We start from the raw sequence: 19,493 nt of genomic DNA, 5'->3' as shown, positions 1-19,493 counted from the left end.
CTCCTGGGTCAAACAAGTCATTGGGAAAAGTTGGCAGCAAAAGCATTAGCAGTCTTGTTGTGTTCCTTTAGTTTTTAACTGATGTGCACACCATTACAGTCTTATGTCATTCAGTGGTCATACTTGTGAGAAGTCTGATCCATGAATAAGATAACCTAGTCTTCAAACTAAAAACAGTTATCTGCATACTAGTGAAATAAATCCCTGGAAAGGTATTCTTCATGAGATATGTGTTTATGACAGTATTCCTCCCCCAATTTTAGATATATATTCAAAATGAAATAATTATGTAGTTTGACTGCTTAAATATGTGAAGTGATAATGTATGTGCTTTCATTAAAAAAATTACACTTGTTTGAAAAAGGTATTTTGTGCATTTTTATTGATCACTGATCACGTAACATTCCATTTTGTGTATACGATTTCTGCATCACATGCAGATGCATAGGTGCAGGTTTTGCCTGCACCTATGCACCTGCAGGTTTTGCCTTTTATGCCTGGTTTGATTAATCTGAGATTGCAAGTAAAATTCCCATACTATTAGATGATTGCAGTTGATAGTGGTAAACAGTTGAGTCTATGCTAGAAAAGAGTAGCCAGTGATCACGGCAAAACCATCTGGATTGGTTAGATATTAAAAAAATAAATTAATTGTGATATTATTTCGTCCCCACAATAGGAATATCTTTCTCACAGACTTGAGAGAATTCAAATTAAATTCATTAAATTCTTATTCTATCGAAATCACATTGCCTTTCACTGTCAAAATTATGGAGCTCTTTGTGGTTTTTTCAGAATCATTCCTCTTCGCTCTAGATGACAACTCCATGGGTCTCTTTTTGTCTACAATATCATAAACTCTGTTATCGATTCTCCATCTCTTCTTGAACAAATGCCTTTCACTATACCCCGTTTGAATTCTCTTTATAAAATTAATTAATTTTTTGCTGCCTGTTCCTCATACTCATCACTTACTTGATAGTCCTCTGTTTCGTTTCCTTCAGGTATTGAATAATTACAATATTGATTTTACTCTTAATCCATCTATCTATAAGAATTTGCTCCTTGCTCTGTTTTCTTAATGTAAATTTTGTATATATTTTAATTCTAGTTTTGTATTGATTATTATTACTGTTTTGTTTTTCTGTAACCATTAGAATTCTCACCTTTATTTAGGGTCTGTGTGTGAGATGTGTATAAATAAATTAATTAACTAAAATAAAACTGCCAAATAAAGTCCTGCACATGGGGAATAATAACATAAAAAAAGCATGTAAGTTGGGGTACAGGTATCAACTTTTTCTTGCAGCATGCTAAAAGAAAAAGTCCTACCCTATGCAACAATTCTCCCCTACACACTGACCTTCATGTAACACCACCAAATGATTTTGCACATAAAAGGAATTTTGTGCTGTGCACTTGTAATAAAAATTTAAAATCTTGAGTTTATAAAATTTAATATAGGTTAATACAAATAAATGTTCTTACAGAATCTATGTTGGTAGGAGTTCATTAATGTCCCTACTTGTCTGAATTAAATTAAAACTAAAAGGCAGTAAATGTAGACTGTTGGTTCCTATTGCATTAAAACCTGAGTCGTAATTTCTGGCAATTACAAAAGGTGAAATTTAAACATATGCATTTAGCTTTGCTTCCTAACTTTTCACGTAGAGGTCTGTGCATGGCATGCACACTGTGGATTAGCCACTCCTGTCTTAGGAAAAGCAGAGTTAAAAGGCAGTCAGTGACGAGGACTTGGGATGATAATACTAACAGACTATGCAGTGCAGTAAGTGGCAAGAAAGGCCTGTGATTTATCTATGACCTTCTTAGATTTTTACACATAGGGCAAAAGTATGGGTAGCATCCACTTAATCTGCTCATGATGTTCTTAGAAATCCATCAAATGAAAATGCATTTCTGTATTAATTTATTCTTCTTTAGTTTTTCTTTATACCCCACTCTTGTTTTCTTTCTTTTATCTTTCTCTTGTTTGAAGTAACAAAAATTCGGCTCTGGAGAAGAAAACAATACAGTATATAAATTTATTTAAGGAAAAGGTTTCCGAATTTTTTCAGACAGGTGTACAAGCATGAGTATTTTATATCATTTGGTACAAGATTTGTCATTAAAAATGAAATGTTATTTATGTGAAAACTGCTACATGTTTCACCTTTAGTTCAGGTCCATTGTCGTCTGTTTTTCACCACTACACTTTATCAGTTGTACAAAATAAGACTACTGAAAGCACTATATTAAGAGGCAGGGTTTACGTATGCGTTACATTACAGGCCTTAAACGTAACGCACTGCGCACATTACTCGGCTTATTTTAGCACTGTGATACAGTACAAAATTTGTTTTAAATATGAAAATCCATAAAGGGTTCAGCATGCTAGTGTGTTGGCTGTAGTGGAGCAAGCATGATATTAACCAGCCACTAGTTAAGTTTTTTTTATTTATTTATATATACAGTCAAACTTGGTTATAACGAGATCCTGGCTGTAACAAGCAAAAAGCCATAATGATTTTAATTTATGCATATTCCCATACAATCGCTCACTATTATAACGAGCATACTACATGGATATACCGAACAAATTTTGGTAACCATGCAAATGTTCGTAATTGCTCGGGTAATCAAAAATACCCAATTCTTGGAATAGACAAATGAAAAGGATGACTTAGCTTTATGACCATCTGCATCAGATTAGCAGCCAGTTTATGACTTGTCCTTCTGGGGACTCTGGCTATATAATAGTGCATTGGTATTCCACTTGTTGCATTACCCTATTTACGGATTGTCTTGTATTCGCTGAACCATAAATTTATTTCGGGACTTCTAAAAACTTTGTATGCATACAGATCACTCTATCATCTTAAAGTAAAATCGGTTAGAAGCGAACCCTTCCTTCAGAAACGCGTTTACTAACAAAAGAAAGTCTCTCTCCATTCGTGAAAAACTTGAAATTATTCGTGAGTTAGAACATGGTGCAAAAAATGTTGGAGTGTGTAAAAAGTTTTCTTTATCCTCTTCAACAGTATCAACATAGTCGAAGAATAAAGATGTTTACATATCGGCACTGGAAAAAAATAATAATAATAATAGGAGGGGTGAAGTTACAAAGGTTGATGAAGCATTGCTTCAATGGTTCATCACACAAAAGTGCTGGAATTTCAATAAACGGTCCGATCTTGAATGCTCAAGTGAAAAAATTTGTTAAACAATTTGGCTGCAAAGATTTTGTGTGTAACAACAGTTGGCTGGATCGATTTAAAAACTGACATAACATCGTTTATGCAAAAATTAGTGGAGAATCTCGATCTGCAAATCCAATAATGGCAAATGAATGGATTGACCATATTTGGGCAGAAATCCGGAAAGATTTCAATGACAAAGATTGACAACAGTTGTGCTACTGCAACGGGATCTAGAAAATTTGGGCTGAGAAGTGGCAACTGAAGTTTAACATTGACAAATGCAAAGTACTTGATATGGGTAGAAGTAACCCCAGAGAAATGTACCAATTGTGTGTGATACTACACTTAGGGTGGTAGGAAATAAAAAAGACATGGGAGTGATTGTGCAATCAGATATGAAGTTTTCTGAACAATGCAGACAGGCTGCCAGAGCAGGTCATGAGGTATTGTCAATGGTATACAGGAATTTTGTTAGCAGGGAAAAGGGTGGTTATCCCAATGGTCAGGCCTTGAGTACTGCGTACAGGTCTGGGAGCCTAATTTTAGGAAGGATGTAGAGTTGCTTGAGCATGTACAGAGAAGAGCAACAAGATTGGTGAGGGGGAACAAAGGGGTTCTCTTACCAAGAAAGGCTTAAATTCTGCAAATTGCAGTGGCTGAAGACTAGGCACCTGAGAGGTGATCTCATTGAGGTGTATAAGGCCTTGAATGGGTTGAGCACGCTGAATTGTGATGGGATTCTTCCGCTTGCTCAGATTATGAACCTGGAAGGGCATAAATTCAAATTGAGGAAAGACATTTGTAGAATAGATGTGCAGAATTTTGTCTTTAGCCAGCAGGTGGTTAATTGCTGGAACAAAGTTCCATATGTCATTGTGGAAGTTGATAGCTTAAATAAATTCAAGGAGGAACTGGACAAAGTTTTTAAGGGAATGGGTGTGAATTTTTTTTTTTTTGGCTGATGCTACATAAGCTCATATACTTGCTTTCTTGCATCACGTACCTCTATTAATACTACAACGCCGACGAAACAGGACTTTTTTATAATTTAACACTTGACAATACGTTTAAATTCAAATGGGGAAAATGCGTTGGAAAAAATCAAAAGGCTTGCTTGACAGTGCTGGTATGCACAAATATGACAGGAACTGATAATAAAAAAAAAAATACTTTATCAGAAAATTGTTAAAACCTTGGTGTTTCAAAAACATAAGGAAACTTCCTGTGGATTACACTGCAAACAAGGAAGCTTGGATGACTTCGGATATTTTTCGGTAATACGTAAATGATGGGATAAGGAGCTATTGAAAAAGAAGAAATATGTTTTATTGTTAGTTGATAACTGCCCTGCACATCCCCAGATTCAAAATTTTTCCAACATTAAGCTAGTGTTTCTACCTCCCAATGCGACATCAATTTTATGACCAGTGGACATAGTCAAGAGTTTGAAAGGATTTTATAAAAGATTTCTAGTTCTACATCTGATCAATCAAAGAGAACAGAAACTTACCGAGTCTGTATCGGTATTGGATGCTATATATTTATTGAATGATGCATGGAACAACGTTACTTCGACAACCATATTGAATTGCTTCAAGAAATCAATATTAAATTCAAATGAAATTTCAATTGTAGATGAAAATGAAGAAAACAACTTACCATTATCCGAATGGTTGCTATGTAACACCGTTGTGGGTTTTAATACAGATAACATCGATGAATTTGTACAATTCGATGACAACTTATTAACTAGTAGTCTTCCTACAGAGAGTGACATTGTCACTCTCTGTAAATAACCACAATTATACCATAAGTTTTTACTTTAGTTTATTCAGCCTAGTGACTAAATGCCGACCGGACTAGCCAGGTGGGTAAAGTGCCTGCCTGGCAACCCAAAGGTCGCGGGTTCGAATCCCGCCTCGGGCTTGGATCAAAGTACTGCAAAAACTTTGGGAGGTGCATTATGGGCACAGAAGCCGATGCGCCAACAACTACCAAAAAAAAAGAAAGAAAGAAAAAAATAGTGACTAAATATGGTATAGAATTAGGTAATGTTTTGGTGCCTTGCTAGAACTCATCATCAGACCACTTGGCTATACTACAGGAAGCTGTTAACAGTGCAGCCAAGTATGGTCTGATGGGTTCCTGCAAGGTTCCCGAAATGTTACCCAATTGTATAGTATATTTAGCCTATAGGCTTAAAAAAAGCTCATGTGGTATAATAGTGATTATTTAGAGAGATAAATGTGAAATTGCTTAATATGAACAACAGATTTCCTTATCCCTGCAGACAACAGATAAAAATAAACTTTTGTATAACTGCAACCAAAATGCCACCTACTCTAAGAAATTTTATACATTCTAGGTTCACTCCTGGAACATTTTGATCCTAGTGCAATTGATAGCAGGTTTGTGTGATATTCAATTAGCATATATGTCTTTCCATTAGTGTTTTCCAAAATACTTTCAAGATTAAAACGCACAAATTAGTACAAATAAAACATTTATTCTTGTGTTTATTGACCATTTTGCTTGCTATAATTTAATATAAGAATGGACCTTATAAAAATAAGCAATGGCATAGAAGTGGTATTAATAATGGTAATAATAGGAATAGTGGCCAGTTGAAGTGGATAATCAAGAGTAGAATCATTCTCATGATTTTTCTATTATTATTATTAAATAAAAATTAAGAAACTTAACATATTTCTTTCTTTCCATAGCAACTCAATTTTGGTGGCAAGTGCTTATGTAGCATTATGTCTGGGAGATGTAGTCATGGCTCTAAAACATGCTGAAAATTTGCTTTCTCAAGCCAAACTGTGTGGAGCACATAGGTATGTTGCTTTATTTTCACCTTTAAAATTTATAGTTTAGAAAAATTCTCACTTTTTTAAAATAAGTGAATACTTATAATTAGTGGTGGTGGCAGGTGATGCAAGCTTATACAAAATCAGCATATGAGTGGGGGGTGCTCTGAGCAAGAATTTTGTCAGCATTGAGTGTACTCAATCCATTCAAGGCCTTAAACATCTCAATTAGATCTTGCAGGTGGCTAGTCTCTGGGTGCTGCAGTTTACAAAACTGAGCCTTTCCTGGTTATAGCACCTTTTTGTTTCCCTCGCAAATCTTGTTGCCCTTCTCTACATCTGTTCCAATAGTTCCACATCCTTCCTAAACTGAGGTTTCCAGACTTGTATGCAGTATTCAAGATGTGGCTTAACCATTGCCTTATATGATGGGATAGTTGCCTCCTTATCCCTGCAGACAAAAGTTCTGTATATAATTGACAAAACCCTGTGAGCTATCCTGGCAGCTTGCCTGCACTACTCAGAGAATTTCATATTTGACTGCACAGTTACCCCTAGTTCATTTTCATTCACCACTACCCTGAATGTGGCACCACACAGCTGGGATTACTATTTCCCACAATACCTTGCATTTTTCAATGTTAAACTTTGGCTGCCACTTCTCAGTGGATCTGTTTAGACCTTGTTGCAGTAGCATACCCTAATTATTGTGATTGATCACCCTACCAACCTTCATATCATCTGCAAACTTAGAGATTAAGCTTGATAGCCTTCATCAATATCGTTAATAAATATAGAAAACAACAATGGGCTCAACACCAAACCCTGAGGAAACTGCTGATAACATTAGTCCAAGAAGAACAGTAACCATTGATAACCATCTCTGTATTCTCCTGTTCAACCATCCTTTTAATCCCTAAGGTTATTTTAAAAATCATGAAATCTCATATAAAGTTGTCTTAATGTAGATATAGGATTCCCTTTGCTGAATTATTTTATTGCTAAATTCATTGACAATTTACAAGTTGTGTTGTTAGAATGAGTAGTTTTTTAATTATATCAGATTAGGTTAATGCATTCCCAAGCAATCCTGGAAGTAATTTCAATGAATAAAATTATACATATTCATCAAAGCAATTAATTGACTGGTGAATCGTGTTTAAGTGACTTGTGAGTAACCGTTGGAAAGGCATTTTGATGGTAGAGCTGCAGGATAATTAAGTTATGTATTAGTACATTGGCTGTGTGGCAGGCAAATTTTTTTTAGTGTAAAAACACACACTATCACCTCTGACTGCCAATGCCATTTATATCACATACAATATGGGAGAATTTGCTAAGAATCCATCATGCAGTGGTCTGCATCTTAACGTTAGTATTGGTTACGTGTGCAAGGAGCTCAGCCAATGAATTATCACTGATAATTCATTAGCTAAAGGGAAAAAATCTTCCACTTCCCCTAGTTCGAGCATCATTTAATACCATGAAAATTTTACCTTTGTTCATTTTACTATCTCCTCTGTGCAAGACCAGACTTACTAGGGTTGCAGGAAACCCAATCCTCCTTTGAACTGTAGCACTTAACTTTCCATGCAGTGCAATCTGGCCTGCATGGTATACATGGGCTTAATCAAATTATGAGGTAATATTAGGCAGATCCTATTTACTTAAACTGGGATGCAATTAAAATCTTTCATATAGAGATAAATAATCTTTTTATGAGGAAACACTATTGTTTCTACCTGCGTAGTTTTGTAAGAATTGCATGCAGTTACCAGAATGAGAGAAGTTGGCTCTTTCATTTTTGGTTGTGCAAATTTTGGATGATTCAAAATGATGCAATTTTGAATCATCTTATATATTCCAAATTTATCAAATGACTGACCCTGTAATTTGTTAATGGTCAGTGAATGGTGTGGCTGCTCTCTCTCACACAGTAGAAATTGGTTCAACTCCCATCACCAATTGAAGTTTGCTCCTTTGGGAGCCTTTATGGGCCATATTCATTCCATGGACAATTAATTAATCACTGTAGATGGATACTGTGGCAGCAAGCACATCTGAAGCTTTTGAGAAATATGAGCAGTAGTGTAATTATTGTATCATATGATTTGTTTAAATATAGTTTGTACAGGTGCATAACTACTGGGATATATGGGGGATTGTTCTGTTGCATACCTAGGTCCACCCATTTTTGATGCTTACCTAATTTTATTTTTATTTAAAAGTTTCTCAGCTTTATTTGTATATGCAATATGTTCCTGCTTAATCTTCCACAGAAACTCTCATGAAGTCTCTCTGTATACCACTTGTTAATTTATGATTCATCTCTTTTTATATATATACAAATAAAGTTTAGATTTTTAAGTTTAAAGTAATTCATATAATATGGAAATATGTAAAATAAGTGTTTAGTTATATTATAAAAGCTATATGGCAATTGTACTATAGTAACAAATTGGCTTTAGTAACATATATAGCACTTAACTTTCCTTGCAGTCCACCTTGGCCTGCTTTGGTATACATGTGCTTAAAGCAAGTGATGAAAGGTAGTGCCGGGCGGACCCAGTATAATTAAACTGGGAATGCGAGTGAAACTTTTCATACATAAATTTATATAAATTACTGTGCAACCTGGATATACCTTAGATGTGATCGTGTTCCCTGGGATACTTAGACAAAGAACTGCCTTAATTGCATAAGGCAGTTCTTTGTCTTTTAAATAACAAGTATCTCTTGAGATACTTGTTTAAAAAAAATCCCCCTCCTCCTGTACTAATATGGAGAGGTATTTCTCCTCTTTCTTTTAAAGTTAAAACTTTGCATTGTGTCTTTTCATTATACCATACAATTTATTTGTTGAAAGAAGCATATAATGACTGTCTTCCTCCTGAAGAAAACTATGGTATTGGCTGTTGGTGCATTTTATTTTTATTAAGGCTAAAGGCTAATTTGTTAGCTTTTGTGGCTTAAAGTGAAAATAAGGAAGGGAAATAAACTTCATGTTTATTTGGTTACATGAAATATAAGTCCTGGGGTGTGTGCTAGCTCTAGATTTGCATTACATTTTTAAAAGTACTATATAGTAAAAGTAATGAAATTGTTTTAATGATATAGTTTTTGCTTCCCATGAGTTTCCTTTACAGAGAAACTCATGGGAAGCAAAAACTATAAAACTACAACCATGTGACATCAGTTTTATTGATGTTACATATCTTTACCTCTAAATGATTTCTTTGTTGCTGTATATAGTTTTATGCTGTATATTAGCTTTCCCCATAAATAATTCCTTGTTGGAAGTGTGGTACCACTATTAAAAAAAAAAAGTTTCAAAGTTTATTTTTATGCAAGTGCTTTTTTTTTTTTTTTTTTTAATATGCTGAAAACAATGCTAAAGGGAATGTGCACCTTTAATAGTAAATATCTTTTAGTAATGTATAGTTGTACAAAAAAGGGTAAATTTTAGTTCTGCTTATAATGCAGGTGCCCCCAACAGTCACATACCAAGTTTGCATTGTACACAGTTGGTTGCAAGACATTTGAGTACACTGGTGAAAGTTACAAAAATTTTATATATTTTTCAAAATTGCATTGTTCATCTGAAACTAGATGAGTTAAATGGTAAATATGAGTGAATGAATGAATTACGTTTATTGTTATTGGTTTTCAAGTTTGTACATGCCACATACATCACATGTATGTGGCAATAAAGTTCCTAGACTGGTGTGTAATAAAAAGAACACAAAGTGAATGACTCAAAAATGGTTTTATTTTTATTCAGAGTTAACTACCACCTGGCTGACTGCACTTATTACACCATTCTAAAAGTTTCTGAGAAGAGTCAGCAAAGGCATCCAAAGAGATGTTCAGTTTAGTGATTATGTTTTTCTGTATGACATCTCTTGACATCCTGAAATCTCTTTCCTTCTGAGTGCAGTTATCACCTTGGGATAGTGGAAGAAGTCTGTTGGTGCTAGATCAGGAGAGTAGGGCAGATGGTTGACCTTTACAGTCCCATGGTTCTCTTCACAACAAGTGCCAAATGGGTAGGGGCACTGTCAACAAGAACCAGCTACCTTTCAAAAATGTGGCCTCGCCCGGGAAATGTGTTTCAATACTGTTTGAAGCACCTGTGCATAGAATGCAGTATTGACTCTCCCCTTCAGATGCAAATTCCTTGTGAATCACGCCCTGTTTGTCAAAAAACATGATTAGCATCACCTTGATCCTGCACTTCTATAAATGAAACTTTTTGGGCCTTGGTGGTGATTTTGAAATCCACTGCATGCTCTGGTGCTTCGTCTCTGGGTCCTACTGAAACACTCACCTACAGTCAAGGAATGTCTTAAAGTCTGGATAGGTCTTCACATGATCACATCCTTTGTTGCTTCTACTCATCTGTGAGGCTGTGTTAAACAAATTTTGCACAGATCTTTCTTTTCTCTAAATCTTCATGCAGAATTTGACAAATCATCTCCTTATTCATATCCAATTCATGACCCATCGTTGTTGATGGTCAAATGACGATCTCTTGCTACAATTTCCTGAACTGTTGTCCACCTCTGAACTGCTTATACAATTCAGATACACTGGTACGACTTAACATTTCATACATTTCTGTTGCAGATTTTCCCAGTTTAAAGCAATTATTTTTGTTCATTGCTCCAATACTGATGCAAAATTGTGACATGGAACATTAATACTATTGAAACTGGTTGTTACTTGTGACCTGTTACCCTGCTGGACAATCTGTATACCACCATCTGTTGCAGGAAGTTTTAACTACAGCTTACCACTTCCATTTATTTTCAAACTTATTAAATATGAAAGTTGCAACTTTAAAGTTTTTTGGTGGTATCACTTGTGCTTGATGGGTGGGGTATCACTTATGCTTTCACAATTGTATAAGTGAAAATAGAATTGATTACTTTTAATAAGTTATGCAGCTTAACCATATTTAATTTTCAGAAAACAGCTGGACTTTTCCAGCTGTTTTCTGAAAATTAAATACTTATTCTAATGTTAGAAAAAGGTTTTCTAACATTAGAATAAGTAGTGAATGCTTGACATATAAAATATAAGCATTTGTTAAATTAAAATGAGGAATATGATATTTTTAGATTTTTTCTTATATCAGTAGAGTGGAATAAAAGCAATAAAATTCTATTTGTTATAGAGAAAAATAATGTAATGGACTAAACAAGACTGGAATCATCTGATTATCAAACCTACAGTTTGTATTTTTACTTATAGAAATCAAGCAATGAAGGTATTTTCTCCACACTTCCCTTCTCCCCCTCATAAAAATATATACAAAATTTTATTTATTTATGGATATACCAGAACCACTTCTTGTATATGTGTTTCAGTATGTACTCAGAGGTGCGGACTTTGTATTTGGTTACTGTCTTTGTTGTAGTCTTTCTGGAGAATAGTCAGTTCTCTGAAATAAAGATGCTATACTGGCATGTAGCCACCCATAAATAGTCTCGTGCAAAAAAAAAAAAACCCACAATAGTGTCTTTTTTTTTTTTTTTTCCCCCCGAGTGGTTTATCAGCCATATCTAACAATAAAAACTAATATAATCATGAGAAAAATTTTGAGCAACAGTTCTCATTAGAAACTTTCAAATCTTGTTACTTTTTTATAATATAACATCAATGAGCTAACAATATTTCATTTCCATCTCTAACTATTGTCCCTAGACAGACAAGACTTTTTAAAGAATATTGGATTCCACTTTCTTGGTGATGTTATTTGATTAAAAACAATATTAGTAACTTTAGGCTGACACGGATAAACATAGTTAGTTACTAAAGAGCATAGGCCTAAGCTAATAATGGCATATTCTCTATCTGAATGTGTTTTATCACACCCAAACTGGTACGGGTTAGGTTATGAGGAAACACTATACTTCCACATGAGATGTCATGTGGAAATATAGTGTTCCCACCAGTGTGGTTTTGTAAGAATTGCATGCTCTTACCAAAATGAAAGAGCCAATTTCTCTCACTTTGGCTTGTGAAAATTTTGATTCACCAAATTTATCAAGTGACTGATCCTGTAATTTGTTAATGGTCAGTGAATGGTTTGGCTACTCTCTCTCACACACACAATAGAAATGGGTTCAACTCCCATCACCGATTGAAATTTGGGGATTCTTTCCTTTGGGAGCAAGGGGAGCCTCCGTGGGCCATGTTCATTCCATGGACAAATTAATTAATTACAGTAGAAGGTACTGTGGCAACAAGCATATCTGAACTATGAACAACAGTGTGCTTATTGTATCATATGATTTATTTAAATATAGTTTGTGAAGGTACATAACTACTAGAATAAAAGTATTAACTTTTATTCTAGTAGTTATGTTCTGTGCATACCTGAGTCTACTCTTTTTAAATGCAAGTAACATTGTAAGAAATTCCAATCCTCCCATTTTTGATGCTTGCTAATTTTCTTTTTGTTTAAAAGTTTCTCAGCTTTATTTGTATATACAATTCCTGCTTAATTACAAGAAAATCTCATGAAGTTTCTTTGTATAGCACTTAACTTTCCTTGCAGTCCACTTTGGCCTGCTTTGGTATACATGTGCTTAAAGCAAGTGATGAAAGGTAGTGCCGGGCGGACCCAGTATAATTAAACTGGGAATGCGAGTGAAACCTTTCATACATAAATTTATATAAATTACTGTGCAACCTGGATATACCATGAGTGTGATCACGTTCCCTGAGACAGACAAAAACACACACACACACACACACACACACACACACACACATCAAAGAACTGTGGGGAAGGATCAAGTCTAATCCAAAATGTAATACATCCTTATTTACATTTGTTTTTATAAAGTATGCCTTAATTGCATATAACTCTTGAGTTTTTTATTATTTAAAAAAAAAAATCACCCACCCCTCCTGTTGTAGTGGCATGGAGAAGTTCTTTCTTTTAAAGTTAAAACTTTACATTATGACTTTTCATTATACCATACAATTTATTTGTTGAAAGAAGCATATGATTGTCTTCCTGAAGGAAACTACAGTATTGAATGTTGCGGCATCTTATTTTTATTAAGCTCTTAACTTTTGTGGCTTGAAGTGAAGATGGGGAAGGGAAATAAAGTTCATATTTGTTTGGTTATATGAAATATAAGTTTTGCAGTGCAAGTGAAATTGCTGTACTCCTTTACAGAGAAACTCATGGGAAGCAGAAACTGTAAAACTACAACCATGTGACATCAGTTTTATTGATGTAGCATATCTTTACCTCTGAATGATTTCTTTGTTGCTGTATACTAGCTTCCCCCATAAATAGTATATTGTTGGAAGTACAGTAATTTTTATTTAAAAAAAAAAAAAAAAAGTTTCAAAGTTTATTTTTATGTAAGCACATTTTTTTTAATAATTGTGCTGAAAAAATGCTAAAGGGAATATGCACCTTTAATAGTAAATATCTTTTAGTAATGTATAATTGTACAAAAGAGTAAATTTTAGTTTCACTTATAATGCAGATGCTCAAGTTGCCACTGATGCCCACATACCAATGTTGTATTGTGCACAGTTGGTTGCTTTATGTGTATATATATATATTTACTATCTTCCAGATTATTAGGTCACTTGTATGCAGGTGAGGCTCTCATTCTTATGGACCGTATTGCTGATGCAATAGAACACCTTAATCCAGAGCACATAAAGGATATTTCCCTTTCTCTTCCTGAATCAGCAGAAGATATAAAATCAGGAGAAAAGATGGAAGATTCTAATAATAAGCCTAGTGGTCAATTGCAAAGTAAGTAGCATCATTACCTTTTCTGGAGTATATACCAGAGTCATTTCAAGTGTGTCCATTTATGTATGAATTGGCTTGGATGGCAGTTGATAATATATGGTTGTGCAAAGGAAACTTAAATTCAGGGGTGGAGGTTGTCATTTCTGTCAATCATTGTTATCAGATTTTAATTTACAAAAGCTGAAAGGAAATTCTTTGGAATTTGGATCTAGAAGTTGATGAAATTAAATGATACATTAACATTTAAAGGTATTTATGTAAAAGGTTTATTTTGCTAAATTTGAAAATTCCACGGAGATACTAGAGGTAGAGGTAAAAAGAAATTTGCAAATTAAATAACCTGTCGTTTTGATTTCTTTGCTGTGCAAAGAAATCAAAAAGATACCAGGAAGAAATTTGAAGTGGCGGTACCAGGAAGTAATTTGAGCGTGCGCATTGGCAACTCACTGTCGTGTATCCCTATTCGTTGACAATACTTAGCTCCACAGGGCGGAGTGGACCACCAGTTGGTCGCCATCAAATTTTCACGAAAAACAAATGAGTTGCCAATGCGCACGTTCAATTACTTCCTGGTACCGCCACAAACATTGTTTTCCAGTTTGTTCGTACTCTGTAAGACTAACAATGGTTGTTGCCTCCATATTAACTTCATTTCAAATACGTGCACTTGTGGGGAACATTTCGTTTATCGTATTTATAGATACCTATTTCTAAAAAGTTTTGAAATGAACCCTCCTCTTTCTACGGAAAACGAGCTAAAGACAAATGTTTGATGAATATAAGTGATAGTGATGATTCAGATGTACCTCTTTTGAAAGAAAAAGATGCCCAAAAACATAATGAAACTCATACAGTGACATCTAGAACAGAGTTGGACTTGTGGACAAAAGAGAAGCCACAGTATTTCTTTAGTGATGAATCCATCGACGGGTCAGAATTGGATGATTTAGACATACATTTCAATTACAGTGATGGTGATGAATATCATGAAATCAGTGATGAAAATAATGACCCAAATTCTCAAGTAATCTCCAATGCATCTAAGTCTGAAAATGTTATTTGGCAAGAGGTAGGAAAAACTAAAATTTCAATTAATGAATGTAATAAAGATGCTGAAATCCTTGTTGATATTGATTTGAACCAACCTTACCACATATACAAACTGTTTCTAATCGACAATATCCTTCAGATGATGGTGACTGAAAACAACAGATATGCACAGTACTGTTTGTCATCAGCAGCTAGTAATATACTAACACCCAAAAAGAAGAAAGCTGATTGGGGACCAACCACTGAACTACAAATGGAAAAGTTTCTTGGAATATTGTTGATAATGGCAATTGTTCATGTCACAGATATAAGATTATACTGGTCAAAAAAAAAAAGATTTGTACTCGAATAATCTCATTAGGAAATCTATGAGTAGAGATCGTTTCCTAGATCTGCTGAAATATTGGCATTTCTCTGACAATGAAACTGCCAATGGACAAGGCCGTCTCAACAAAATTTTATTGGATAAAGCCGATAGGAATTTTCAGTGTGTTAAAGCCAGGAAAAAACTTGATCATTGTTGAAAGTTTGATCCTTTGGTGTGGAAGGCTACTCTTTCACCATTATATCCCTAACAAATCTCATATATATGGGATCACATTTTATAAATTGTTTTCCTGAGGGATATACTCATGAAATCTCTATTTATACCAGAAAGAGTAATTCAGTGGGAGGTAAAGGACATTCCCATGCCGTCTCAATGAAAGTGATTGCTAATCTGCTCAATGAAGGAAGTGTTCTTTATTCAGAAAATTTTTACACTGGTTTCCCTCTAGCGCAAGAGTTATTAGAAAGAAAAACTTTTCTCTGTGGGACTCTAAGAAGCAATTGAAAAAGAATACCAAGGAATATTACAGGGGAAAAGATGAAATGGGGAGACATAATCGCTCTTAAGAATAACAAAGGAGTGAAAATCATGAAATGAATCAATAAGAGACCAGTAATGATGCTAACAACATGCAAAACTCATCAATGTAAACTTATTGAGACAGGAAAGAACAATAGAAAGGGAGAGAAAAAATATCAAGAAACCCGATGTTATTATCAGCTACAATCAAGCAAAGAAGGAAATGGATATATCTGACCAAATGGCATCATGTTATAGTAGCCTGCGTAAAACCATAAAATGGTATAAAAAAGCTGCAATGGAGATCATCTTTGGTACCATGCTAGTCAATGCGTGGGTGGTACAAAATAAATTTGGGACTAATAATTGTCTATCCATCCTTCAATTCTAAGAAAGTATAACATACAGTTTATTGAATAGTGAGACTACTACAAAAGTAACAAAAGGCACCTGGCAGAATTCACACTTTTTTGTAAAATGGAAGGTCAAGCAAGGAAAGTTAGGAAATGTTGCAGGGAGTGTTACAAGAAAATTTCTGAAAAAGAAGCAGACCGGAAGGCAAAAAAAGTTAAAACATTTTGTCACAATTGTGAGAATCAACCTGCTTTGTGTCTAGAATGCTTCAACATAATTCATTGTAAACAAAAATAATTATATTTGAAATAAAAACTGTCAACTGTTGGTTCCTTTTTCTATTCCAGATACTATTTTATATACCCCACAAAAACCTCAATAAATAAAAAATATTGATCCTGGGCTTACACTTCATAAATAAATATATATGGAGGACTGGTGAATCCGATAAAATGCTTAAACACCGGACGCTTAATGCCAAAATTGAATACAGCACTCGTAGCACAGCGAGACACCCGTGGGTCGCCCAGCATTAACGCGTTAAACCAGATTCAGTTAGAAAGAAGGAAATAATACAAGAAAATTGACTGCTACTATATATTTTAGAGATTTTCTATATGAAACATTTTTGATTTGTTTTAAACACAAATACTGGTGGGGGTGACAGTTAGCTTCAAGGAACAGTTTCTCTAAATTTAAAAATAAATTTCCTGTTTATGCTCCCAGACAGTGAGAAAAGTTTACAATGTAGAAAAACAGGAAATATGCTGTATTTTGTAGTATAATGTGGATTAAAATATGCAGAGTATGTAACTCTGTAGTTGTATGCTGGCCACTCATTCTTATTGTGCCACTGAATTTTGAATATTTGACATCTTTTGGCACCTCACTCATCACTGATTTGTTGGGTCCTATACTAATGGTGCCTAGTTACCTGCTGATGATTAGAGAATCTCTGAAATGGTCATCTTGGTATTGGAAGTATTTAGTGGTATTTGTGCATTATGTTGCTGCATTACATTTGCAATACTAAAATGATTTTTAATGCTTATATGTGGAAACACCAGATAGAAGCATTATAATATTTCACCAGGAAAACACTAGCATGTTAAATTTGCAATTTTTGTGTTTATTTCTCGAACATGAGTAGTAAAATCACTAAATAACTTTTGTCTTAAATGTGGTTGTGTATAGTATTTATTTTTTTTCTTATTTATAGACTGGTTTCCTAATGCACTCTCAACAGCAAAGGTGGTCATGCAGTATAATCTCACAGTGGCGTATACTCTGCGGGGTGAACTTGATAAAGCTAGTGAATCCTTGAGGCAGGTAATGACAGTGATTCGTGTTTATCAAATATAAAAATTATTAAAATTTGGAATTTATCTTGCCCCTCTTGATTACCTAATGAGCAACACTAAAAAGATGCCGGAGAATCTTGAAATAACTTTGAGCAATGATATGCAAACTATTCTAGTTATATCAACATCAAAAATGAAGTTGTTTAATTTTATCACTTTTTTTTTTCTTTTTTCTTTTTTCTTTTTTTTTTTTGCTGTACTTGAAGTAAAAGTAAAATAATATTAGCTTTATGTCGTCAGGTCTTCAACAGCTTCTTTCAAGTTCTTCGTGCTCATGCAAGTGTTACTCTTGATTAGCAATGTTTGCATATCATTGCTCAAAGTTATTTCAAAAGATACTACTGCATCTTTTTGTAGTTTTGATATGCAAATATTTTCAATTTGAATTTAGTTTTATATATTTTAAGCATTTACTAAAGTAATGTTTTCTATTTAAATTTCTAAAATTTCAAGTTTTACTTAATTATAGCAATACAGAATAAAAAGTCGGTGAAATCTGGGTGGGGGGGGATGCTCGTAATTAATCCCAGCATGTATGGTGCGCTATGGCCATAGTTGCCGATGCGCCTAATAAATCCTGAAACAAACAAACATCTCAGCATGTATCAGGGACATTGATATATGACTGGGATTGGCCCAAGCAGTGGCATCTGTGTGTATTTGTTCCATTCTGTGTTAGTGTGGCACAAACATTTGAGTGTGATGTATTATTTTTATACTCAATTTTCAAAAATTTCAGTTCACATACCATTTTCATAGCCCCATACCCCCCATCTGAGTTTAAGCAATATTTCCTTAGAGATAACATGATTAAAAAATTGCACATTTCTGCTGTGATAATAAAGTAAAGGATTTAAATGCCATCTCATGGTAACAGACTGCAATGCATACTCTTCTGAGATAGTTTTGGATTTTATTACGATTATACAAATGTGGTATGTCTTCAAGACTATAAAAAAAAACACTATTAACCTCTTTCCCCTGTAATTTGAATTTATGCCCCTTAGTTCTGGAAATCTCTATAACAGTGAAATTCCACCTTTCATTTTACTAACCTCTCAGAGCCTCAGTCAGGTCACTTCTGAGGTGTCTGGTTACCTAACTCTGTGGAGTCTCTTTCCTCATATGGTAGTCCTTTTGCCAATCTCGCCATGCAAGTTTGCCTATCTTTGGATCCTTTCAAGAAGCTCAATGTCTTTATCAGATGAAGTCTCCGTAAATTTTTAGTCTATTGTAGTCATTATAGACAGTAAATCTTGCATCTACATTTTTACAGATAAAAATTTTATCAGTGTAAAGCAAAAGTCAAACAAGATAGTGATAGGTAGTTCTTGACTTTACGAGTTAATTCGTTCATAGCATGCACTCATAAAGCGGGAATTTATTTCCCATAGACATAAGGTTAAAAATAGGGGTTATGTTTAAACAATGATTGATTTATCGAAAGAAATGAAAATGCAGCATGTAAAATCAAACAAATTATAATTATAGAGAAATTATTTATGACTTACAGATGTTAAAGGATGTTTATTCTTCATCATCATCGACTAAATGCACACTCGTTATTGACTCAGCACTCGGTTTGTTGCACAATGAGTCATCTTCAGAAATGCTTCAAGAAGCATTTATTTCCAAGATAATCTTCTCTTTTAATTATAAATTTCACGATTGCATGCATTTTTAACGGCACACACAAATACAAATAACACAATTCGCGTGGAGTAACAAGTTTACAAAGCTTTTAAAAAAAAGGAATGAAGAGAAGATTCTGAAATTTTATTTATGTTTTTATACGATTGAAGATTGATTGAAGTAAAGGGGAAACACATTTCATCATAATAAAGTAAAAAACCACACAATTCCAGCTATCGGTATTTTGGCAAATGCAATAACATGAAGTTTACTACCCGTTTATAATTTCTTGCAGTAACAAAAAAGCTCAATAAACTGGAAAGTGCAAATTGTTTTTATTGTTTTATGGTTGTGACCTCCAGAAGTGTGCTTTAGAAAAATACCACAAAGGCATTTAAGGTCACGCTCCGTGACCTTAAAAATGACATTTTAAAGAGATAAATAGCTTAG

At 34.2% G+C, this 19,493-nt stretch overlaps 1 protein-coding gene across 2 annotated transcripts in view; it reads left to right on the top strand.

Moving 5' to 3' along the window:
• The window catches only part of Not10 (CCR4-NOT transcription complex subunit 10), a 92,660-nt gene that overhangs the window by 69,370 nt on the left and 3,797 nt on the right, over nt 1–19,493 (top strand). For both annotated transcript variants that reach the window (XM_090382242.1, XM_090382240.1), the window contains exons 11-13: nt 5,924–6,037; nt 13,615–13,799; nt 17,270–17,379. In XM_090382242.1, coding sequence (XP_090238368.1) covers nt 5,924–6,037; nt 13,615–13,799; nt 17,270–17,379 — 409 coding nt within the window. The remainder of the gene's footprint in view (nt 1–5,923; nt 6,038–13,614; nt 13,800–17,269; nt 17,380–19,493) is intronic.

This window comes from Mastigoproctus giganteus, chromosome 10 (genome assembly GCF_048544385.1).
Source record: "Mastigoproctus giganteus isolate SK-2022 chromosome 10, ASM4854438v1, whole genome shotgun sequence".
NCBI classification, from domain to species: Eukaryota; Metazoa; Arthropoda; class Arachnida; order Uropygi; family Thelyphonidae; genus Mastigoproctus; species Mastigoproctus giganteus.
Note: the sequence above shows the minus strand (reverse complement) of the source record. Positions and strands in the feature narration are given on the sequence as shown.